General features: G+C 47.9%; 1 protein-coding gene across 14 annotated transcripts in view; it reads right to left on the reverse strand.

Moving 5' to 3' along the window:
- Positions 1–26,277, reverse strand: part of PTPRT (protein tyrosine phosphatase receptor type T) — a 1,176,585-nt gene that overhangs the window by 688,211 nt on the left and 462,097 nt on the right. For all 14 annotated transcript variants that reach the window (XM_085003959.1, XM_085003963.1, XM_085003956.1 and 11 more), the window contains one exon: positions 16,126–16,300. In XM_085003959.1, the coding sequence (XP_084860085.1) occupies positions 16,126–16,300 (175 nt within the window). The remainder of the gene's footprint in view (positions 1–16,125; positions 16,301–26,277) is intronic.

The following is a 26,277-nucleotide window of genomic DNA, read 5'->3' on the forward strand; positions in this document are numbered from 1 at the left end:
GTACTCACCCCGGGCAAGGACGATCAAAATCCTTTCCTGAGACCAATGTCAGAAAGGGAGAGAAGTCGACTCTCTTACTCTGGGGCTTGTTAAACTACAAGGTGTGGATCTGGAGCTGTCTGCCCTTGACCTCCCCCAACCCTCCCCACGAGGAGGTATGAGAATCACATCAAGGAGGAACCAGCAGAACAGGAAACGCAGCTGAGCCAGAGCCACGGGCCCACTGCTTGAGCCGTGAGACGTGACTCTGTACCAAGGCAGCTCCATGCCTGAGCATCCCAGGGAGACCCGCCAACAGTCTCCCTCGGAGGCCGGACCCAGTGAAGAGCTGGGTTGCTACCACTCACCACTGAGATGGTCCAGACAGAGAATGGTCCCCAGTCTCTATCCCCAAGCTCAGAGCAGCCCCTGCTGAGCCCTCCTGCCCTGGATTCTGCCAATAAGGCAGGGCAAGAGTGAGAAGGAAAGCAGGGCTGCAGCCCACAGAGACCTCCAGACCCCCAGGCAAGGATGGGATCCTCCCTGGCAGTGAAATGGGCCAGCTTCTGAGATGCAAAAGAAAGGCCAGGGGGGGAGTCATGCACCTGCCAGAGGGAACGCATCCAAAGCCAGGGGGAGAATGGCTGGCAAGTGGGACTGGCAGAAATGAGCTGTGCCGACAGGTCCCAAGGAGCTGTCTGCTGCCAGGCTGCTCTGTCTCAGAGCTTCTGAGGAAGAAAGAGAGGGGAGGGGCCAGGACAACATGGCACGAGGCCAGAGCCCTCACAGAAGCACGAAGCCACCAAGAACTTCCTGAGGGAGAGGCGAAAGCACTTGCCAGAGCAGGCACACCTCGCATTCCATTTAGGGGCATTTGCATGTCTGTGCCGTAACTCCCTTCCCGTGTCTTATTAAATCCTCAAGAGCATTACACCTCAGAAAACGTGTGCGTCTGTGTGTGTGTGTGTGTGTGTGTGTGTGTGTGTGCGCGCGCGCGCGCACACACGCGCTAAGGAAAGGAAAGGATGGAAAAAAATTAAAGGGACTGAGTTCCAAATGTGGATGGCACAGAGCAGACAGAAGGTATAAGATGCAAGAGGTCACTGATGACAAAAGCCAATGGGATGGTAACCAAACAGTCAGAAGTTATGATGATATGAGGCTGGAATATGACAAAATTTGAAAGGGAGCTCCTTCTCCCCATATCTCAAAGGGAAGGGTAATTTCTGTTGGCATACAGGTTGCAGATAAACTTGGGCTTAAGGGAACTCTTCTGAGATCCAGCACCAGGAAATCTGGCAGAGGTCCTGTGTGCAAAGACAAATGGCCATGGGCGTACCTGTGAACTGCTTCTCTGCGGCCTCCTGCAGCCCAAGGATGCCAAAAGGGACCAGAAGCCAATCAGGAGTCCTCAAGTCCCAATTGGATCAGGGAGGGTGGGAAGGCTGGTAGCTTGGGCTTAGGCCATAAAAGTGGAGGCATCCAGGTACAGGCAGTAGGACCAAATCTGTATTCGGTAAACTTCCAGGTATAGGTTAATTCCTGGAGGTGGACATCCTGGAGTTTCCTTCATCTCTGTTTATTGCAGACATCAAGGAATAAGACCAGCAGAGCCTAGGATTCAGCAGAGACATGAGACATCCAAAAGGGTCAGCCTTGTCCCTAGGCCTGCAAGCTGGCTGGGTCACTTAATGGGCCGCATGAGCCCGGCCAAGGGAAGAAAGGTGAAGAGGAACGGTCGGCTCAGTGCCCTCAAAAGAAGAGTTCCAAGGTGAGCACAGATGTGCCTGCAGCTGCAGTGCCTACGAAGAAGGACCCAAGCCTTCTGATGAGTCAGTTCCAGTGGCACCAGGTAGGAAGAATCAGCCAACTCCCCTTGCTGTGAAGACAGCCGCAGCAAACTGCCTTCAGATCACTGTTGGGCTCCTGCAAAATGCCGAGTGGGAGCTCTGGCACCCTCCTCCTGCTGTGGGTGTCTCAAAGCCATGAGGGCAGAGAGGGCCAGGAGGATGGCCAGCGCCTTCCCGAGCTGATTAGCCATGGTTGGGTTAGCTACTGCTCATCCATGTCACAGCCCAGTGAGGTTAGGGGGTGGGCAGCAGTGGTGCTGGGCCCCACGTATCATTCAGGGACCCAGCTTCTGGCTGGAGATACTGCCTGCTTCAGTGCATGGTCACAACAGGAAGGGGGAAAGATGGGGCTCCCATACGGGAGGTTTTTTTAATAAGTCTGGCCTGGCAAGGGCAGGTGTCACGATGTCACACATCCCTCTGGCCCCATCTGGAGGCAGGGGTCTGGGAAGTGGAACCTTCCTGGCCACCCAGGAGGAAAAAGACATGGTCCAGAGAACAAATCACATCATCCCAGGAGTCTGAACTTGCCCAGCGAGTTCGCAGTAGGTCCCACTCTGACTTCCACGCCTAATTCCACCGAGCCTCAGAAAACGTAAGCCAAGTCACATCATCCACTCCCTTTGACGGATGGAGAAACAGAGGCTGAGTCACTTGCAGAGTTGAATCCAACAGTAAACCCTGGGCAGGGCAAGGAGTGAGCCCCAGCCCCCGTCCCCCACTCCCTGCCTCTAAAGTGCAGCCTCACCGTCTCCCCTTCAGAAGAGCATCTGCAACTGCCTGTCACAGCAAAGGACAGTCTCCACTCACAGGGGGCCCAGCCGTCCCCCCCACCCCCCACCACGTGAGACATTCGAAGAGCGAACCACGGGTGCACACTTTGCCATTGATGAATTCAAACAGAAGGCTTTCCCGCACTGAGAACAGACGCTCCGCCACTCTGCCAAAAACTGGCTGCTCCTCGCCACCAGGCCGAGTGCCATCAGAGGGGAAGAGTTCTATTCACTGAGCCGTAAAGCCAGTCACATCTGCCTCTGGATATACCTCTGAAGCAACAGGGCTGCTACTCTGATTAATAATGAAAGGCTGTAGAAATTCCAATCCTTGCTCCTCGGGCAAATTATGGCAGTGGATCACTAACTGAGCCTTTAAAATTCGCATTCTTAGGTTCCACCCCAATTTGTTCAATCAAAGTCTCTAAAAAAATGAGCATAGACAGAGGTTTTGTTTTGTCCCCCCAAATATCGCCAAGATGAATGTAAAACCAGGGTTGACAACCATCCTGGCCCTCTAACTTGCCAGCCCTGTGATCTTGAGCACATTTTTTTTTAATTTCTCAAAGCTCCAGGATCCTCATACACATACATAAAATAAAGATAAGTATCAAATTAAGAAAAAAATAACGAAAGGCTGGAGCAAGCACGTTTCATTTCAAAAAGAAGAGGGCAAACCCTAAGCCCATTTTTCTACCTGAGTCCAGGAAAGCATCAAAGAGAAGGCAAATTGGAGTTCCTGTCATGGCGCAGCGGAAACGAATCCAACTAAGAACTGTGAGGTTGTGGGTTCCATCCCTGGCCTCGCTCAGTGGGTTGGGGATCCGGCATTGCTGTGGCTCTGGCGTAAGCTGGCGGCAACAGCTCCGATTAGACCCCTAGCCTGGGAACCTCCATATGCCATGAGTGCAGACCTAAAAAGACAGAAAAGACAAAAAAAAAAAAAAAAAAAAAAGAGGCAAATTGCCTGCATTAAAAAAAAAAAAAAAAAAAAAAAATCTTTAAAGGAGCAAAGAAATCCACCTGCCCAAGTGATGGGGAAATGAAACTTTTATGCTCTCGCAGGAGCCTATGATTCCGGAGGGCTGCATCATTTGTTTTTCCTACTATTTTAGGAAGGCACACTATTGTCTGAGGGGGGAGTAAGTTTGAAACCCACCTACAGACTTCATCTTCTCTTCTGACAAATGGGGAAGTTGAAACCCAGAGAAATGTTCATTCAAGCCTAATTAGCCGTAAAAAGGAGGCTCCCTCCCTTTTAAGAGAAACCTTTCACCTAAGCACTGGCCTGAGATCCCTGGATTGGGACAGCAGCACATTTCAGGGCATGAGCGTGGCGTTTAAAAGCAATGCGATGTGGAGTTCTCTTGTGGCGCAGAGGGTTAAGAATCTGGCATTGTCACTGGGGCAGCTTGCGTCACTGCTATGGTGTGGGTTGGATCCCTGGCCCTGGCCGGGGAAATTTCCTCATGCTGTGGTGTGGCCAGACAACAGCAACACAACGTGGGCATAAGGAACCCCACTGCTTACATCTGGAGCCCACGGCTGCAGCCCGCTGTCCCCATGGCTGTGGTCTGCTTTTTGGCCTCTGCTTCCTGTTCGCTGCTCCATCTTTGCTTTCTACAGGTTTAAACCTGTTGCCACAATTTCTTTGCAAAGATCCTTTCCAAATACCTAGTGATGCTCGCTTTTGAAACGCAAAACGCTTTGCTCCACCCCCTTCCCCATCCCACCATCCCCATTTGGAGTCACTGGGCTCCACCAGTAGGTGGACTGACTTGGGCTGGAGGCGGGGGCAGCCTGGGGAAGTCTGGGCACAAGGACAGCTCCTGAGGCCAGCTGAACATGGACTGTTCACCGGGACATCCTCCCACTCACCCAGTCAGAACAAACCAGAAGTCGAAAGAACATTCTTCTTTTTTTTAAGACAGGGAGACGGGGGTCAGAAAAGTTATAACATTCCTTCACAGGCACGGCACCAGCTCTACCTACTTCCTCACACTTGTCACGCCCCACCTGGCCAGAAGCCCACCAAATTTGGATGAACACAAGAGCATCCGGGATCAAGAATTCCCCCTATGGGGAGGGGTCTGGTTCAGAATTTCTCAACCTTAGCACACCTGGCCTTTGTGGCGAATCAACTTTGTTGACACTGTCCCATGCATCACAGAAGTTTAGCAGCAGCTCTGGCCTCCACCCAGAGCTGCTGGTACTCCCCTCCCACGTGTGACGTTTAAAAATGTCTGGGGACATTGCCAAAAGTCTCCTGGGAGATGAAATCTCTCTCCAGTTAAGAACCACTGGTCCGGGGAGAAGCTGCAACATTTCAGAGGCAGATCAGGCACCAGGGAGAGCGCAGAGGCGATGATCTGGAGCACTTTCCAAATCTGAAGCCCATGCTTTAACTGAGTTTAACTGAGCCTGAGACTCAGGTCCTCGGAAACAATGTTGCATGGATATTTGCCACAGAAAAGAACATTCTGGAAAATTAGCATTAGGAAGGTCCGGGGAAAACGTCTTAATTACCATAGGACTAGGACAGACCTTGGGCTGAGACTCTAGGCAGGCTGAGTAATCAGGCTTCAGCCTCTTCATCTGAATCACGGAGGCAGGTGAGGATGAAATAGAACCTCCCGCGAAATGTCTAGGGCAGCATCTGGCAGTCAATCAACAATCCACAAGTGTTAGCTAACGACAGACCTCTCCTTCCACGTCCAGACAATTCTTCCCTTTGAACACGGGAGGGCCATGTTCTGAGTGAATGGGGGTTTACTGCAGTTGCCATTTGATTTAATTTCCAAATGCGTGAAGAGTGTTAATGCAACCATCAGCATGCAGCTGACGAAGGAGTCAAAATAATTCAAGGAAACCAATACGTGTCAGGTTTTATTTATCCACATTTACACTTTTTTTCCAAAAAAAAAAAAAAAAAAAAAGGCTGGTCTTTGGGCCCATAGAGAAGACAATATACACAGCTATCTCCCAGTTGGCCTCCCCCTACACACACATATGTTCAAGTTACGTTTCCTACTTTCCTCCCATCTGTCATTTTTCCCTTCCCCTGGAAACCTAGCAGTGACATCATCCACGAGCGAGGGAGTCAGGGGCTAAGACTGAGCAGCTGGCAAATGTGGGGTTAATAGAGCCTGATGAAGACAAGCATCTTCACATCTTCTGTAAACACATGGATGGATCACAAGGGATGGACATGATTCCTCCCCCAAATCTACAGAAGCTGCACCACCATTCCATCTCATAATGAAGGAAATGACTAATTCGCAGAGCTAACACAGGGCAGGACTGGAACGCAAGACCCAGGCTTTGCAATCTAGGAGTGCTTGCCAAGAGCGGTTGTGGTTTACGCAAAATGATGCAGCCCATTAATAAAAGCTATGACTAAAGAAAGACAACAAATAAGAGCATCAGGATATTTTCTGACCGAGAAGGAAGGATGCAGAGGAGATGGAGACTGTGAGGTTTCTTTGAAAAAATATCTTCCAGGAAAGCCAAGGTCGGACATGGGTGGAGGGAGGAAGCATGTGAGTCTGACAAAAAAAAGGTTCAAGGTGTTGAACGTGTAGACACAGGTTGAAGCAAGTATAGGGCAGTGGGCAGGAGTCAGGAGGAAGACAAAGGGCTCACCTCAAGGCAAATCTGCCCTTGATGGCCATGAAGGAAGGCCCAGAAGTTTCTAAAATGACCATCATAATGGCCACATGGTAGATGAGATAAGAAGTATGATGCTGCCAGGTCCACTGAGACCCTGAACTTGCAACCAAAGCAGGACAAGGAGAGGCCACAGGAGGAACACAGAGAGTTACAAAGCCTACAGCTTCCACAACTAGGAAGAAAAGAATAAGGAAAAAATACTTAAAAGAAAAGATTAAAAATACACACCCATAATGCGGAGAAAAGGGAACCCTCCCACACTGTTGGTGGGAATGTAAATTGGTGCAGCCACTATGGAGAACGGTATAGAGTTTCTCTAAAAACAGAGTTGCCATATGATCCAGAAATCCCACTTCTGGGCCTATGTCTGGACAAAACTATAATTCAAAAAGATACATGCACCCCTATGTTCATTGCAGCACTATTTACAATAGCCAAGACATAGAAACAACCTAAACGTCCATCGACAGATGAATAGATTAAGAGGATGGAGTGTGTATATACAATGGAATATTATTCAGCCATACCTACTGAGCAAGGCCAGGGATTGAACCTACATCCTCATGGATACTAATCAGGTTCTTAACCCCCTGAGCCACAACGGGAACTCCCAGAAGATTGGATTTTATTCTAAGGAGAAGAGAGGAACCAGTGGAGGCTTTACACAAGGAAATGCCATGATTTAACTTGCTCTCAAACTATCATCCAGGCCGCTGCATGGAGAACAGATCCCAGGGTACAGAAGTAGAGCAGGGAAAAAGCTAGCAGAGTCGTCCAACTGCAAAGCGAGGGTGATTTGGTCCCTGCAATGTCCCGGGAGCCAAGTCCAGCTCTGTGCCTATTTTCCTAAATAAAGTTTTATTGCCACACAGCCTCACTCACTCATATCTTTTCCAAGGCTGCCTTATGCTGCAACAGCTGAGTTGAGTAGATGAAACGGTGTCTCCATGGCCCACAAAGCTGAAAATGCTATCATGCCCTGTGCAGGAAAGATCTGCCATTTCATGGTCTAGGGTGTCGACAGGAGAGGTGGTGGAGCATGGTGGGGCTTTAGGCAGATTCAACACGGAGGGTTTACAGGGCAGAGGCCAGATTCCAGCGAAGGCTCTTTTACCCCAAGCCTGCTTTCTAACCACTGAGCCACAGTCCCAGCCTCTCTCTGCCTCTGAAGGCTGGCGCAGAAATGGATGCTCCAAATCCAGGTTTTTGTTGCTGTTTTTTTTTTTTTTACTTTTTAAGGCTGCACCTGCGGCACATGGAGGTTCCCAGGCTAGGGGTCGAATCGGAGCTGCAGCTGCCAGCCTGCACCACAGCCGCAGCAACACCAGATTTGAGCTGCATCTGTGACCTACACTATAGCTCATGGCAATGCCGGATCCTCAACCCCTTCTGAGCATAGCCAGGGATCAAACCTGCATCTTCAAGGACACTTAAGTCAGGTTCCTAACTTGCTGAGCCGCAACAGCTACTCCCAAGTCCATGTCTTGATGGTGCCTTGCAGGGCTCTTGTGATTGTCCAAACTGATGTTCAGAGGAGTCCCTGGCTCTGCCTCTTCTCCCAGCATGCAACATTCTTTCCAGGCTGCTCTCATTGATGAGGCAGGGCCAGCAGCTTCTCTGTCAAGAAGGCAGCAGGTGCTGCAGGATTCCTGCACCGAAGCTGTTCAACCCCCAGGGCCAGCTTCCCACTGTCACACCTGAGTCTCAAAGGCTGTGAGCTTTCTCCAAAGCCATGGAAGGCGCCCTGGGTCCTGAGCCACAAGCCGGAAGTGCCAGGGAATAAATACCTCCACCCATGACTGCTGGGGGCAGGGTACAAATAACCCACCATCCTCATGCCTCAGGAGTCTACACGGAATCCTCCATATGCCGCAGGAGTGGCCCAAGATGCACCCACAGCATCCCCGGGAAGACGGAGCTCCAGGTGTCTACAATGGTCACTTGAAAATACCCCTTCGTGGATTGTCCTTTCTTCCCTGCCTCGCCTCTCCAGATCCCAAATAAATTTCTCATGCTCAAATCTATGCCCAGTTGGCTTCTAGGGGGCCCCGTCCTATGTGCCTCTCATCTTCCCTCTTCTTCCAAACACAAGGTGTCCCTCTCTCTACGGCCACCTGCCTGACAGTGGCTTTCCACTGGGCACAGGCAGGACCAGTGAGAAGAATGGATGGGTGCAGAGGACCCAGCTCAAGGATGTGTGTGCACTACTGCCCACAGGTCCTGGACAAGGGTCCATCAGAGCCCCTGCCTCCTAGAGAATAAAGTTCCAACTCCTATTCTATACAAAAATTCTCCAAATGCCCCCCTCCCAGCCTGCATTTCCAGCTTCCGACATGTCACCCACTCATGTCTCCAATTAGGACTCAAGATTGTCCTCGTTCATGAGGCTATCAGGCCACAGGACACAGCCCCAATGGGACTCTAAGACATCTTCCAAGAGTCTCCCAAACTGCATAAGCTGTTCCACCCTCTGTATTTTCTCAGGTTACATTTTTTTTTTTTTTTTTTTTTTGCCTTTTGTCTTTTTAAGGCCACACCTAGGGTATGTGGAGGTTCCCAGGCTAGGGGCCCAATCGGAGCTGTAGCCGCCAGCCTACGCCAGAGCCACAGCCATGTCAGATCCAAGCCGAGTCTGCAACCTATACCACAGCTCATGGCCATGCCGGATCCTTAACCCACTGAGCAAGGCCAGGGATCAAACCCGCCACCTCATGGTTCCTAGTCAGATTTGTTTCTGCTGCACAACAACAGGAACTCCTTCTCAGCTTACACTTGATTACAGGATCTACCATATTGGATTTTGCAATAAATGTGGTATAAATGAAAGGGCATGGGCTGAAGCACAGGTAGTCCTGGGTTGGAATCCTAGCTCTGCCATGCATAGGCTGTGTGACCTTGGGATGATCACCTAACCTCTCTGATCCTCCAGGCCCTCCTTTGCGAAAGGGGGGTGCTGACAGCTCATATACCATAGGGTTGTTGATAGTATTTGTAAGATAGCCTAGCAGAGGCCCAGCCCAGCTGACCCTCGGCACCAGGGCTGGATTTCTTTTCTTTTCTTTTTTTTTTTTATTTCAAGCTTTAAGATTTTTTTTTATTTTTTTATTTTATTTTTTTTTTTAATTTTCCCACTGTACAGCAAGGGGGTCAGGTTATCCTTACATGTATACATTGCAATTACAGTTTTTCCCCCCACCCTTTCTTCTGTTGCAACATGAGTATCTAGACATAGTTCTCAATGCTATTCAGCAGGATCTCCTTGTAAATCTATTCTAGGTTGTGTCTGATAAGCCCAAGCTCCCGATCCCTCCCACTCCCTCCCCCTCCCATCAGGCAACCACAAGTCTCTTCTCCAGGTCCATGATAGGCACTCATCTACATATTGATAAGAAGGTTCTCAGCCTACGGCAGTTGTTAAATGACATTAAAAGACAAATTTGAGGAGTTCCCGTCGTCGTGGCGCAGTGGTTAACGAATCCGACTAGGAACCATGAGGTTGCGGGTTCGGTCCCTGCCCTTGCTCAGCGGGTTAACGATCCGGCGTTGCCGTGAGCTGTGGTCTAGGTTGCAGACGCGGCTCGGATCCTGCGTTGCTGTGGCTCTGGCATAGGCTGGTGGCTACAGCTCCGATTCAACCCCTAGCCTGGGAACCTCCATATGCCGCGGGAGCGGCCCAAGAAAAAAAAAAAAAGACAAATTTGAAAATCACCACCACCAACAAATTTTTTAGGCTTTAGAAAACTCTTCATCCAGACACATCTGTATAACTTTGGTTGAAGACACCTACGTTTCTGGAATAAGCTAAACCACCTTGAAATCAAAGACACTAGGAAACCCTAAAGCAGGGAGAGAATTAGTGCATTTCTGAGCACTGGTCTGGAACAGGTAGGCTGAGGGGCTGGATTGTCAATTGAGCAAAACCTCAATTACAGCGTAATCCAATGTATACCTGGATACATTATCACAACTCAATCAACAGCTCTTCAGAATTAAGTAATTCCAATTTGCTTCCATATTGATGTGTGTGTCGCCCTGCGAATTCTATATTACCTACACTCAAATTAGGTAGCACCGATGTTCACATCCCAGGACACCACACGAGCCACAATCCTGCCTGCGATAAACACACATGCGTAGGGAGAGACAGAGACCCAGCCTGGGCCTCCACCCTCCACCTGCTGTGGTCGCCATCAGAGAGGCCTTCAGCTCCTGACACCTTTGGGCACCGAGCAGTCCCAGCGTGGCTCGAGTTTTGAATGAATGATGCCAGGAGGAGAGGGCCATGTGGTCAGGTGGCAGAGCACAAGCAGGGCCAGCTGGTGCACCAGTAGTGAAGATAGGAGGGGATTTGGGAAGTCTGATCTGGTGTGAACCTCATGACCCAAATGTTCCCCAGCCCACGTATTGGTCCCTTCTTTTATATTCCTCCTTCCCTTTGCACATGCTCAGCACATGTCTCCACATGCAGGGGATGCCTTAAATAATTTCCCCGGGGCCAGAGGGATGCAGTCAAATTGCACCTGGACCAGGTGTCCTGCCCCACCCACCCACCCAGTTTTTGCCACCTTTCACTTCCTCCCCTGGGACCCCCCACCCAGCCTGTGTTTTCTATTTAACACACACACACACACACACACACACAGGTCAGTGGGCCAGGCCATGTTCTAAGAACTCCTACACCGGCATCTCATGGAATCTTCAGGACACGCCCTGGGTGGGTGGGTGGGAGGGATCATCTGCCATCTCCGTTCCCAGAGGAGCCAGCGGAGGCTGAGGGAGGTTAACGTTCAAGGTCACACAGCTGGGATGAGATGGGGCCAGGATGCAAAACCGGGCATGCCAGCTCCAGAGTTCTTTTCTGTCTCTGAAGTGGAACTAGCAAGGGGAAACGTGGATAAAGGGCTGCCCAGGGATGGCCCTCCTGTGACATCTCAGTGTCAGCTCCCTGCCTCTCGGCCCGCACCATCTGTGTGATGTGCAAACCAGCAACAGGACATTACATCGGGGTTGGGGTGGGGGGCAGCGGCTGCAATCCCACTCCCTGCGAGAGCGCTCGAGAATATTTCTGTTTTGTTTCTCAGATTTTCTCCCTGCCTTCAAAAAAGGGAGATTCCTATTTTTTCCCTTTGTCACTATTTGTTTTTAACAAGTGCAAATGCTTGAGTATTAAAGGATCTAAGCATCTGGCTTAGCCACGGCAAGGAACTCGAAGAGGTAAGCGAATCATCCTTCATCAGATGCTTTCCCTCCAATGCTCTGGTTTTCTGCTTTCACATGGATTCCTGACCCCACACCAGTGAGAATGGCCGTCATCAGAAAGTCTACAAATAATAAATGCTGGAGAAAAGGGAGGCCTCCTACACTGTTGGTGGAAATGTAAATTGGTGCAACTCCTACAGAGGACAGTACAGAGGTTCCTTAAAAAACTAAATCTAGGAGTCCCCGTCACGGCTCAGTGGTTAACGAACCCAACTAGTGTCCATGAGGACGTGGGTTCGACCCCTGGCCTCACTCAGTGGGTTAAGGATCTGGGATTGCTGTGAGCTGTGGGTGTAGGTTGCAGACACGGCTCAGACCCCATGTTGCTATGGCTGTGGTGTGGACCAGTGGCAGCAGCTCTGATTCAACCCCTAGCTTGGGAACCCCCATATGCTGCAGGTGCAGCCCTAAGATGACAAAAGACAAAAGACAAAAAAAAAAAAAACCTAAATATAAAACTACCATATGATCTAGCAATCCCACTCTTTCTGGGTATGTATCTGCAGAAAATCATAATTTGAAAAGATACATGCACCCCATGTGCGTTGCAGTAATATTTATGATAGCCAAGGCCTAGAAACAACGTAAAGGTCGATCAACCAATGAATGAATAAAGCTGCAGTACATGTATACGATGGAATATTACTCAGCCATAAAAAGAATGACATAATGTCATTTGCAGCAACATGGATGTCACACTGAGATTATCATACTGAGTGAAGTAAATCAGACAGAGGAAAAACAAATATCATATGATATCAGGTATGTGGCATCTAATAAAAACGATACAAAAGAACTTATTCATACAACAAAAACAAACTCATAGATTTCAAAACCAAACTTACAGTTACCACAGGCGAAACCACTGGGAGGAGGGAAGAATTAGGAGGGTGGAAATAACGTGAACACGACTGTATAAAATAGATGATTAATAAGAGCCTACTTATAGCACAGGAAAAATCTACTCTATAGTTTGTGATGATATACCTGGGGAAAAAAGAATGGATATATAGTATATGTATGACTCATCCACTTTGAGATATATACACATATAGTCATTTTGATATATATCTATACAGTACATAGATATGAAACTAATACAACATTGTAAGTCAACTATACCTCCATCAAATTAAATTTAAAAAAAAAAAATGAGTTTCTGACCACACTCTCCAGGATGACAGGCTTCCTCCGGCTGCTGCTGCCACCAGACGATGTCCCCATCTTTCATTTTTGTGTGTGGCTTGGGTACCATTTGCTTTTTAAGAGAGAGGAAGAGGTAGCGGGGACAGAGAGGGAGTGTGTGAGTGTGTGTGGGTTGTGTGCAGGGAAGCTTACATCCATGCCTCCAGGAACATGGAAGTTGGTACCCCATTTCAGAGAGCTGTGGCATTACAGGGACAGGGCATGAGTCAGAAGGGCAAGTTGGCCTCGGGTCAGGGGACCCCTGTCATCAGCCCTGTCTGCGGTCTGGACCCTTCTGACAGCGTTCATGGCATCACGACACTGAGGGCCAACAAGGCCACAATCCTCAGGCCCTCCAGGTGCGGCCAAAATAAGCCTGATCCAGCCCTCCCTCCAAGCCCAGCGCTGCCTCCTAAGGACCTCATTTCTCAGCCTGGCTGTGGCTCGTCTCCTGGTCATAAAATGAATTAAAATAAAACCAGGGTGCAGAGCCACAGTGGGGCTAAATGAGATCACAGACGTTGGGACTTTTACATTCAAGGGGCCCAGTTTCTAGCTTATCACTAATTGAATGTAAAAAGGAAAAAAAAAAATCCAGTGGGGAAATGGGCACTAAAAACCATGATATTCCCTAAAGGATTTCCTCAAGGTGTGATAACATGGGAGCCAGTTCCCAGGAGCACCAACCTGCCATCATCCACCGTGAAAGAGATCTCGGAAGGGGGCCACCCAGCGCCTTCCTTAAAGTGGAGCAGCAAGGGCTGCAGGAGAGGGGACAGAGCAGCAATGGTTCCTGGGTCGCACTGATAAACCTGGTCAGGCAGCCCTCCAGGCTGAACTCTGGCCCAGGACCCACAGCGGGCGATGGACAAACCACCATCCCAGGAAACCCCGGCCACCCCTCCAAATAAAGACAATGATGCTTCACCGTGGAAATCACATCCCCTGTCCCAAAGGCCTCTGGATTTGGCCTTGCACACCTCTCGCACACCTGGGGACATAAGAAAGACTCAGTCGAGTGTTTTCAGGTCCCATGTGTCTGCATGTGAAAAGTTCAGAGCTCTAGCTCCATAGTTCCTCATCCAATGCCGTCATTACCAACCCTGGGCTAGGCGTGCAAGGTGCTGGTGAGACTGCAGAGAGTGTGAGAAAACACAGTCCCTTTCTCTTTTGGGGGGGGTGGCGGGGGTGTGGCTTACCTGCCAGTGTGGGAGGTCGCTGTAAAAGAGGTCTAGTGAGTGTTCTAGAGGGCACAGCCCAGGAATCACACGTTCACTGAGTACCCGAAAGACATGCAAAGGCCACTCCGTCACACAAATCAATCTTACAGGACCAAAAAGCCAAGATACGAGCCCAACATGATCAAAAGGATGGTTTCTTTCATGTATTAATGCCATTCAGTGTAAACTATTTTAAAGACGATTTTTTTTTCCTGTTAGTTGTTTAGTTCATGACTACCCAGTTTGGTTTGTTTTTTAGGGCCACATCTGTGGCATATGGAAGTTCCTGGGCCAGGGGCTGAATTGGAGCTGCAGCTGCCAGCCTACACCACAGCCAAGCAACACCGGATCCAAGCCACATCTGCGACCTATGCTGCAACTTGCAGAAAGGCCAGATCCTTAACCCACTGAGTAAGGCCAGGGGTGGAACCCACATCCTCATGGACGCTATGTCAGGTTCTTGACCCACCAGGCCATAGATGGGAACTCCCCCCGTTTGTTGATCTTCAGCTTAAGTGTTCAGAGAATTACAGTGATGAAATGAATTTCTGCTGAGGCCAACAACTTACTCGCATATCCACCCACCATTCAATAAATATTTCAAGGTTGAGCCTCTTGAAACGACTGACTGCGCAGGTCACAAGAGTCGAACACTGGCAGTCTCAGATGGCTCGGAGTGCTCAGCCGTTGTGCCTGGGGGGCTGATTGGAAGATGCCCCAAACCTCACAGAAGGGGGAGATGGAAAGCTGCCAATCAACAAATACAAAGAAAAAATAAATCATTTGGAAATGTGATGAGAGAACAAGAGACAAGGGGATGTGATAGAATGTGACCACCACGAGTGTGGGGGCGGGGGGTGGTCAGGGGAGGGTCATTCTCTCAGAGAAGATGGCATGATGACAGTCCAGCTGAGACCTGATTCATGACAGGTGGGCTGCACAGGAGAGAGAATCCCGACTGCAGTCTAGTCCAGGCAAGGCTACCATCCCACGAGGGAGGCGAAAAGAGGTCAAGGCTTCACACTAAGCCATCCTCTGACCAAGGGAACCAACTTGGAAGCCTTCTGGGTGATGGAGCGGTGTTTTTACCATCCAACACACTGGGTATCATTCTACAGCGAGCATTAAGATGAACAGCTTCATTATTTCATTCACTAAATTACGCTATATTAAAATTTTAATCGGCGAACATAACACTGGAAAATGACTACATCCATACGCTGCTGTTTTTCAGTGTAAGCTGTCAAACCATTTTTTTTTTTTTTTTGCAAAAACAACGTTGCAACACGAAGAAAAATCCATAAAGATGCTCATATTCTTTGGCCTATCAACTGTACCTCTAGGGAATTTATCCAAAGAAATAATCTGGTTCAATAGAATAAAAATGTTCTCTTCGGAAGAACTCAATTGAGGCATTAATTGTTGCATGCACAAAGGAACGATAAAACAACAACAAAGACACCTGGAATCACGTAAATGACAAATAGGGAGATTTTTAAAAATAGGATGATTCACTTGATGAAATAGTATACAACCACTAAACTCTGCAACAAAGATTATACAGTCTTTCAAAAATGAATAGGCTATCCAGCTCCTTGAAATAAGAAAAGGAACAATGTGCATATTTTAATGGAAAAATATGTCAAGGACACCTCAAGGTGAACAAGAACAAGAAAATTGAAGAAAAAAAAAAAAAAAGAATCAGAGCCAGGGTGGGTAGAGTTTTTCATTTCAAAAGTTCCTCCAAAATATTGTCATTATATCAAGTTTTCAATAAAAAGTCCCTCAGGAACAACTGTACTCTCAGAACACTGTAATAGAATGCCACCAAAGCATAGGGACATTGGTTCACTCTTTACTTTAAAGGCAAAAAAAGAAAAAATGCAAAACAAGTCAAATTTGGAGATGTCTTCTATGTTATGTGTCCCATATGCTCTCATACATGGATTCTACATGTAAGACTCAACTTTGAATGACAATGTGATACTACATGATTTTACAATAACTTCCTCTCTTTTTTGGATGTGTGTGGATGGGGAAAATTGGAAATTGGGTCTCATTCTACTGAATGGGTAGAGGAGCAGCAGATGAGAAAACAGGAGGACTTGACTCCTCCCACTGTGCCAGAATGGGGCTGAGGGACCCTGTGAAATCAACCACCTAGGGAGAGGCATGGACAGTGGCACTCACCTTTCACAATCAGCTCAGCGTAGTTGGACACACCAGAGCCCCCATCGGAGCGGATCACACAGCGGTACTTGCTCACACTCCGCTGGGCAGTGTCTGCCACACTGACCGTGGCCGAGAAGCGCCTGTGGTTGACCACGCGGGTGACCATGAGGGCCGTGTCCCTGCCGTTCCACTGCTGCAGGACAGAGCAAGGGAGGGAGAGATGACATTATGACATTCTCTTGGGTGAACCCAGCATGGAAGCTCCATCCTTCCCCATGCCTCTGGGGCCCATGACTTTCCATAGTAAGGGGTCTCATGGCTGGTTTTTGAAAGTGATCTGATGCAAGAATAAACTTTGCTAGGGAGCTTATTCAAGAGAGCCAGTACCTCTTGAAACGGTAGGAAGAGAGGGCACCTCTTCTAAACACCTTGGCTCCTTGCTCCTTTGCATCTGGGGTTGGCACTTGACCCCTTATCCTTCATCTTATTTTCCTTCATCTCTTAAGCAGAACTCCCAGGATTTCCCCAAGTGCAGACACAGGTAGGTTAGTGAGAACACAGTCTGTGAAGGGATAATAAACAGCTTCGTGCCCTGGTGTCCCACCCCCCAGACTCTGAGTTCCCCACTACAGAGACCAATTTGTTTCCCTGGGTGGAGTGTGTATGGGGCTTTTCAATACTTCTCCTTCTTGGTATATACTTCCCCCTCTGTCTGGAACCTCCCGTCTCCATGGAGATAGTCCATCTTCCTTAAACACCCAGGTTCAGCACATCAGCATCTCCAGGAAGTGCCCCTGACTGTCATGCCACCTTCTGGAAGCTCCTCACTCTCTTATGTATGGTGCCAAAGTCCCATGCAGTTTGCCTACAACTGTTTTCCAATGTGGAGGTTGTGAGCAACCCGAGGGCAGGACTTGGCTCTTTTTATCTCCAGCACTGCGCCCTGAAGCCTCCCAACTTGGTAACCATTTCTACCAAGCATTTCTGTCTTTATCACCCTGAATCTTAGACATGATAGTCTTGAGTTTCAGTCAGACCCTTTCACTGGAACAAGTTATAGTAACTGATAGGAAAACAAATGCATGAGAATGCTCAGTAGAGGCACCCTCAGGCAGCAGGCGATTTCACTTCTCTGAGCTTCAGTTTCCTCCTTTAAATAATGGATTTGATCCTGGTGCCTGCTTCACGGAGTTACTGTGATGAATAAATGAGAAGGTAGATTCCGGTGTTAGGGGCATTCTCTAAAGTAACCATGAAAATAGCCAGGGGAAGGGGGGTGAGCAGGATAATGACCCCTCAAAGATGTCTACTGGAACCTAGAAATATATCACCTTATATGGCAAAGGGGACTTTGAAGATGTGACTAAGAATTTTGAAATGGAAAGAGATCTTAATTATCTAAGAGGAGTTACACACAAAAGAAGAAGGCAGGATGGTCAGAGTCAGAGAAGGCCAGGTGGTGACAGAAGCAGAGGTCAGAGTGACATAATTAACAGCTTTGAGACAGAGGAAGGAGCCATGAGCCAAGGAAGGCAAGACAGCCTCCAGAAGCTGGAAAAGGGAAAAGATTCTCCCCTTGGAGCCTCCGGAAGAAGCGCAGCCCAGCCAACACCTTGATTTGAGCCCAATGAGATCCATTTCTGAGTCTTGATCTCCAGAACTGAGAAGTAACAAATTTGTGTTGTTTTCAGTCAGTAAATTTACATCAGCAGTAAGGAATTAGCACAAACAGCAAGGGATTGGTTAAGTGTAAAATCTTCATTTTTCACATTTAGTTTAAATTTTATTTTGATGTCTCCTCCACTATTATTTAACTTCTCCTCTTAATGATGTCAGATTCCAGCAGAACCATAGAGGTTTAAGTGCCTCCCCCAGACAATTTACATTTTTTGCTTTAGCTCCCGCAACACCAGGCTTTCTCTCATGGAAGGATAGGAAATTGCAGGTTGTCTTAGAAAATCTCTGGAAAATAGGCCTGTTGATAATCACACTTGTCATATTGGGAGCAGGCGGCAGCAGGACAGGGACGAGCAAGAAGGCCCAGGGCCATGAGAGGAAATAGGGCTGTGATGGACCAGGGGAAGGAGAGATGGAGGTTATTAAGTTCAGAGAGATGAGCCCAGATGGGAGGGCAAGCAGATGCTCAAGGTCAAGACAACTGAGCTGTCACCCAGGAGCCCAGACGTAGAGATGGGGAGGGATTCCAGAAGACAAGGGATGGAGAGAGGCTCAGGTGCCAGAATATTGTGGCAACATGGAGAAGGAACTGAAGCAGAGAGAAGGTGTAAGAGGCAGAGGTGCTAGCCACTGGCTCAGCCCCAGACAGAGGCAGAAGAGACTGCAAGGGTGGAAAACAAGAGGAGGTTTCATTAAGCAGGAAAGGATTCAGAAAGACAAGCCCCAGGAAATGAGCAGGCTGGAGTGGGCATGGGGGGATTGGGGGGAGAGGTGAGAAATGCCAGGAGATAAAGTGGACCACAGCCGAGAGACAAGGTGGGAGAGTAAATCTTCCCAGTCACAGCATCAGTACCATGTAAGTACAAATGCTAGCAAGCTAGGAAGGAACAGCAAGACAGTGAAGGGAACGCAAAGTCTTGGGAAAAGCCAGAGAGAAGCAGGACACCTATGATGCATATGGAAGCCTGGGGAAGATGCGATCAGAACCCTAGGCCATGTCACCACTTTGGCTTATTGGAAATTTTCTTTTAGCTCCTATATTTTTCAACCATAAGTATACCCTTCCTCTGAAAGCTCAGGGCATACTTTCTGCCCTCTTGTGGCAAGTTTTTCAGACCTACATGGGATGTTCTAAAATGGTTAAAGATATGGCACATATATGCAATGGAATATTACTCAGCCATAAAAAAGAAATGATGCCTTTTGCAGCAACATGATGAACCTAGAGATTGTCATACCAAGTGAAATCAGAGAAAAACAAACATATGATATGACGAATATGTAGAATCTAAAAAATGATATGAATGAACTTATTTACAAAAGAAAAATAGACTCACAGGCATAGGAAACAAACTTATGGTTACCAAAGGGGACAGGATTGGGGGAGGTACGAATTGGGGGTTTGGGATTGGCGTAGGCACATTATTGCATATGGAATGGATGGTCAATGGGGCCCTGCTATAGAGCACAGGGAACTCAACCGAATCTTCTGTAATAACATATGTGGGAAAAGAATCTGAAAAAAAAAATGGATATGTGTATCTATATCTGAGTCGCTTTGCTATACAGCAGAAATTACAACACTGTAAATCAACTTTCTTTGACCTTTTAAAAAATAAAATAAAATAAATCATCTTCTAGCCCCTCTGAGTCAATGAATCAACTGAATAAACTTCCCCAGTGGGTACTGGTGAGGGTGTCCTAGCTTGACACCCTCGCGAGGTCTCAGGAAGCAGAACCTGAGACACTGTGACTTACTGAGTGCTCTCAGGTGAAAGGGGAGGACGGTCAGGCTGAGGAGAAGAAGCCGAGCAAGGACGTGGTGGACCCTGGGGCGTGGCTTCAGCTCCAGGGCATGAAGTGACCCAGAGTCATCCCACCAGGAGTTAAGAAACCAGCTTCTGTTCTCTGTGCCAGCCGGTCACCGGTCACGGCCAGGGGGAGAGGACGACACTGTTCCCATTTGACCAAGAGCACAGTTCTCTGGGGAAGGAGGATTGTGAGTCTGTAGCAGCCAACATGCACAGTGAGCTGCAGTTGGGGCAGTGGCTCACAAAGGATGCTTCGATCCGTTCTGCCTGCACCTTCCCATTTCTGCCTCCCAATCTGGTACTTTACACATGGGGTCTCCTGAAAGCCCATGAGCCACTGCCTTGAGACTGGCTGCTTGCCTGCTCCTGAATCTATGTTATTAAAAAAAAAAAAATGGGGGAGTTCCCATTATGTCTCAGTGGGTTAAGAACCTGATATAGTCTCTGTGAGGATGCAGGTTCGATTCCTGGCCTTGCTCAGTGGGTTAAGGATCCAGCGGGGCTGCAAGCTGCAGCATAAGTCAAAATTGCAGCTCCGATCTAGTGTTGCCATGGCTGTGGCATTGGCCAGAAGCTATAGCTCCAAGTCAACCCTTTGCCCAGAAACTTTCACATGCCACAGTGTGGGCCCCCCCCCCAAACAAAGAAACAAACAAACAAAAAACACACAAAACAAACAACAAACAAACAAAAAGAACTGATCTCTGTAGAACACTGACAAGGTGGGAAACTGGAGCATGACCTCAGTAACTTACCGATTCCTCTGAAAAGTCACTAAGTCCCCCAGGAACAACATTCCATAACTAGGTTTGATACATATTGTGTTCATTGCAACATGACTTGTCTGTGCATTTATTAAGTACAAGTCACATTAACATGTTCCAGTATTGTGTGAGGCACCATGTTACCCAGCTTACATGACAGAATTCACTTAATCCTTCTAAAATCCCTAGGAAGTACTTCTCAAAGGGTGGGTCCCGGGCCAGCAGCATTATCACCTGGAAACCGATGTTCATTTTAATGAGAACTCCAGGGCTGATATCCATCAGTGGAGGCTATTTCTTGGGACTGAGAGTCTGAGTTGTTTTTTGCCCCGTTCCTTATTCTATTATTAATCGCACTGGAAATGTACTCATTACCTAACAAAACAGAAAATGAGAGAGTGTGGAGTGTGGAAGGTATAATTTCTGCCCAGAAGAATTTACAGGCTGGGTTAAGATTGGAAAGAAATAGCAAAAAGAACAAAACATAAAGTTGAGTACTGAAAGAACATCCCTCATGGAGAAAAACAGGGCCAGCAGGAGATGGGCAAGGCTGCTGGAATAATCTGGAACAGTGGTTCTCAAAGTGTGGTCCCCAGACCCACTGCATTAGCATCCCCTGGGAACTTGCTAGAAATGCAAATGTTCTGGCCCCACCCTGGACCTAATAAATTAGCCAGGACATTTTTGCTTTCACAAACCCTCCAGGGGATTCTAATGCACGAGGAGGCGTCATAAAGGTCCTGTGAACTTTTTTTTTTTTTTTCAAAGGAGGAAACTGAGACAGAAGTGAAGCGCAATGTGGTTTAGAATGGTAGGTACTTCTGGAACTAATCTGCATACAAACCACCTGGGGAATCTCATTAAAAATGCAGACTCTGAAGGCCTGAGTCTGGAGTGCAACCTGACACCCTTCATTTCCAGCAAGCTCCGGAGTATTGCCAATGCTGCTGGTCCATGAATTGCAGGAGGAGCAGCAAAACCCTATACAACTTTGCTTTGCTGAGTGACTGGGACCGAGGTGAACTGATTCCAGACTGAGGCCTTAGCCACATCACCCAGCTGCCACCCAGTACAGGACAGTGCACAATTAGTTACACCGACTCTGTGAGTGTTTGCACAGTTTCAGAGACGTTGCCTGTTCAAAGAACATCAAATGCCATCTTGCAGAAACAGACTGCGAATCGATGTAGTAGATCCCTAGCTGTCTAGGGGTCTTTAAGTCAGAAATATCTATGTAAGGAGGGGCAAAGCATCTTTCGACACTCCTGGCTAACAGACTTTCTAAATATATTATTAAAGGATAATGTCATATGGATAATGATGTCATATCTGATGTGTTACATTAGGCTTGGGTGAGGTTTACTTAACCCATCAGTCTAAAGCAGTGGCTCTCAAACCTTAGCACCCATACAGATCACCTCCAGGAAAAAGGAACCCTCTGATACTCTTGGTGGGAATGTAAATCGGTGCAGCCGTTACAGAGAATAGTATGCAGGGTCCTTAAAAAATTGAAAAGACATTTACCATATGACTCTGCAATCCCACTCCAGAACATATATCTGGATAAAATTATAATTTGAAAAAATATATGCACCCCAATGTTTACTGTAGCACTATTTACAATTACCAAGACACAGAAGCAACCTAAATGTCCATCAACAGAGGAATGGATAAAGATGTGGTACATATACAGTGGAGTATTAACTCAGCCATAAAAAAAATAATGAAATAATGCCACTTGCAGCAACATGGATAGATCCAGAGATTATCATACAAAGTGAAGTAAGCCAGAGAGAAAGACAAATATCATATGATATTGATTATATGTGTAATTTAAAAAAGAAAGGATATGAACAAACTTATTTACAAAATAGAAACAGACTCTCAGACAAAAAAAAAAATAGAAAACAAACTTACAGTTACCAAAGGGGAGAGGGAGGAAGATAAATTAGGAGTCTGGCATTAGCATATACCCACTCCTATATATGAAATAGATAAGCAACAAGGACCCACTGCACAGAACAGGGAACTTCACTCAATATTTTGTAATAACCTGTAAGGGAAAATAATCTGAAAAATAATATATGTGTTGTGTATACATATATATTATATATGATATAAAATAGAAATACACACACACACACATAAACCTGAACCACTGTGCTATACACCTGAAACTAACACAACACTGGAAATCAACCATACTTCAATAAAATTAAAAAAAAATCACTTCCGGGGTGACACAGTAGGTCAGGGTGAGGCTAGACAATCTACACTGCAAACAAATTCCAGAGTGATGCTGATGCTGCCGGCCTTGTCCTCCAAGACTGGAATGCTAATGTGTCATCTCACACCCCTCAGTGGAAAGCAAGGGGCCAAAGAACAGCACAAAACACATGCATGGAAACGTTCCTTAAATCCAGGCTTCTTGCTGAGGTTGAGGGATCAGCCACCATACCAAGGACGTCCAGCCATGGGCCACAAGGATGGCACCCGAATCCAATCCATGCTCTGCTGGCCAAGCAGGGGTCCTGACCACAGGCTGACAATCCACGCAAAGGATGGTTATCTGTTTTCTCTGCCCACTGGCTCTGCCTACCTGCCAGCCTATTTGCCCCAGGGCTGAATCTGCCCATAGGGTGAACCTTTTTCCAATGTATCCACCCAGGGGGCCACAGGTGTTCTATGTTGAACAAAGGCATTTTCTAGCTTCATCAGTGGTCCTGCTTAATCCCATTTTATACCCATGCTTCTCATCCTGGCAACAGTTCCCTTGGAAATCTTTTTTCTTTCTCCTCTTTCATTTGCTTCTCTCTCCCTCTCTCTTAAAACAACTCAAATTCCACCTTCCCTCGGCCTGTTTTGTTTTACATGGCCGGAGATGGCTTGGTCTGGAAACACATCCTCTTTGTAAGAGCAGGGGCTGCCAACACCCACGGTTTAGCATTTCTGACCCTTGCATCCTTCCATCCCCAGGCAAAAGCTCACTATCTTCAGGAACTATCTAGAAAGGAAGACAGGAGGAGCACCTGATGCCATGGAGAGTCTGCTGCTTTCATATCACCTGATTAGCTATCGAGGCATCTATAATGGCCTCACCATTTTGCAATATTCCCCAACCTCTCTGCTTCCCTGCTAGGACATTATTCCCTTCACCAAGAGATAAGATACAGCCTGCAAAAAACAGCTGCTATTATTTCAGAGAGTGCCTGCAGGCTAGCCTCTGATTTATAATCTGCAGAAGTGGAAACATTACCGTCTCTAATACAAGGAAACTGTGCCACGGACAGCACGCCTGTTTTAACAGGCGCTGTTCTAACACCCAGGTCCTGGAAGGCTTCTGTGTGCTGCTCTGAGCTTCCAGCTCACACACACAAAGTAAAACAAGGCCCAGCATTTCCAGTGGAGAATTACTCTAATTGCTCCAGAAATCTCCTGGCTAGAAAATATTTAGGTGAAATCCCCACAATGCATTTGTAATGATTATTCTTTTCATTTCGAGTCGCACTGCTTCAGCAGCATGACATTTGGAAACTTGCTCAAATCTGGCTCACCGATTCTCTTAAGACCCTATTGGTACCTCTTTGGCAGTCTCTAAAGAATAGCTTTTGATTATTCTTTATTAAAAGTTAAAAGAAATAGAAGTGGGCATAAATCATTTTTGATTAGCTGTGCTGAAGGCCTCCCAAGGGCCCAGTGTATGCCCGGCCGACTGCCCATGGCAGGTTGATTTGTGGGTTCGGAGTTCCCGCAGAGTCAGGAGGGTCCTGGCATAAGCCCCTGCGGGGGCCATCAGCCCTGAGCAAAGAGGGTGAGCAGGTGGTAAAAGGCGGGAAACACGTGCCATCGCCCTGTGTGGCCTGATGGCCGTCTGACCAGTTCCAGCTCACCTCTCGGTGCTCTGCTCAAAGGCCACTTCTGCAGAGGGCACTTCTCTGAGACTCAGAATCCTCCCCACTCTCCCTCCTCCCTCCTCAGCAGACCCTTTAACCCCTGGGAACCTGGTCACATGTGTGATGAAATACTCAGCTCTCTGATATGTTGCTAGATGTCTGCCTTCACTGCCAAAACCTAAGATCCACAAGGGAAAGGAGCAAGGCTGCCTTGTCCACACCTCGTTCCCCCAGCACCTGTGCCCTGGGGCTGGGATGGGTTGGGATCAAATCTTGAAGCACAGAAATGAAGGATGGGCGGAGGGAAAACACTGAGAAAGAGATACTAGAAAGCAAAGGAGAGGAGTTCCCATCGTGGCTCAGCAGTATCAAACCCGACCAGGATCCATAATGATGCAGGTTTGATCCCTGGCCTCACGCAGTGGGTTAAGGATCTGGCGTTGCTATGAGCTGTCATGTAGGTGGCAAATGCAGCTCAGATATGGCATCACTGTGGCTGTGGCACAGGCCGGCAACTGAGGCTCCAAGCGGACCCCTAACCTGGGAACTTCCATATGCCGCAGGTGCGGTCCTAAAAAGATGAAAAAAGAAAAAAAAAAAAAGAAGTGGGTGGGATGGGGAGAGCACTTTCCAGGTCAGAATTGCCTATGACTCACATGGGACAGACGAGGCTGGGGTGGATGCATCAAGTGCCAATGGATCTGAGAGAATGTAACCTCAGGCAGAGCCAAAGCCCGCCTAGATTTCCATCCCCTGGGTGCCCTAAAGGAGTTGTTTCTTAATCTGGGGCCCCTCTGGGCGAAATTGAAGGAAAGACAGAGTGATGACAGTGATGACAGTGCCATGACTCTGTAAATACACTAAAAACCACTAAATGGTCGAGTTCTTGAACTTTGCGGTTTGCAAATTATATCTCCATAAAGCTAGTAATAAAAGATGGCGGTTTCCTAAGCCTAGGGTTCCCCAGCTATGTCACAGACCTGCTGTGTATAAACCCCACCTGAATCCACCACCACACCCTCATCACAGGACTTGGGGGGGAGGGACGACAAAGGAAACTGCTGCAGACATGAAGCTCATGCTGTCTGCTGGGTGGTAAGCAGTAAAGTCCTCTGTCTCTGACCCGAGTCTCATGTCTACTGCTGGCATCCATGCCCTAGACAGGCTCACCTGTCAGCTTTCAAATGAGGAAAACTCTCAGACCCTTCATAGTTGCTGAGAGGCAATGTCATAGAACCAAGAGGGCATGAAGATTCTCAAGGAGGGAGCCGTCAGCTTCATCAAAGGCTGAAAGAAGAGCCGAGTATGAGGAGGAACAAGGATGGAGGAGGAGGGGGAGAAGCACTCCCATCCCCACCTTTGGCTTTAGCACCAGGAAAAGTACTGGTGACCTTCAGAAGGGCCTCATCTGAAAAGAGGTAGGAGTTAAAGACAGCCACATTTGGAGTTCCCGTCGTGGCTCAGTGGTTAACGAATCCGACTAGGAACCATGAGGTTGCGGGTTCGATCCCTGGCCTTGCCCAGTGGGTTAAGGATCCGGCGTTGCCATGAGCTGTGGTGTAGGTTTCAGATGCAGCTCGGACCCCACGTTGCTGTGGCTGTGGCGTAGGCCGGCAGCTGCAGCTCTGATTCGACCCCTAGCCTCCATGTGCTGTGGGAAGGCAAAAAGAAAAGGCAAAAAGCCCCCCCCCCCCAAAAAAAGCTACATTGCAAGTGTAGACATCACATTTGAGAAATATGGCCCAGGGAGTTCCTGTTGTGGCTCAGTGGCTAACAAACCTGACTAACTAGTATCCATGAGGACTCGGGTTCGATCCCTGGCCTCGCTCAGTGGGTTAAGGATCCAGCGTTGCTGTGAGCTGTGGTGTAGGTTGCAGACTCGGCTCTGATGCCATGTTGCTGTGGCTCTGGCATAGGCTGGCAGCTACAGCTCCGATTTGACCCCTAGCCTGGGAACCTCCATATGCCATGGGTGTGGCCCTCAAAAGACCAAAAAAAAAAAAAAAAACCAGAAAGAAAGAAAAA

Source organism: Sus scrofa, chromosome 17 (assembly GCF_054392235.1).
Source record: "Sus scrofa isolate SSC_HxYL_T2T_F1_AM1 chromosome 17, Sscrofa_HxYL_maternal_Yorkshire_Landrace_v2.0, whole genome shotgun sequence".
NCBI classification, from domain to species: domain Eukaryota; kingdom Metazoa; phylum Chordata; class Mammalia; order Artiodactyla; family Suidae; genus Sus; species Sus scrofa.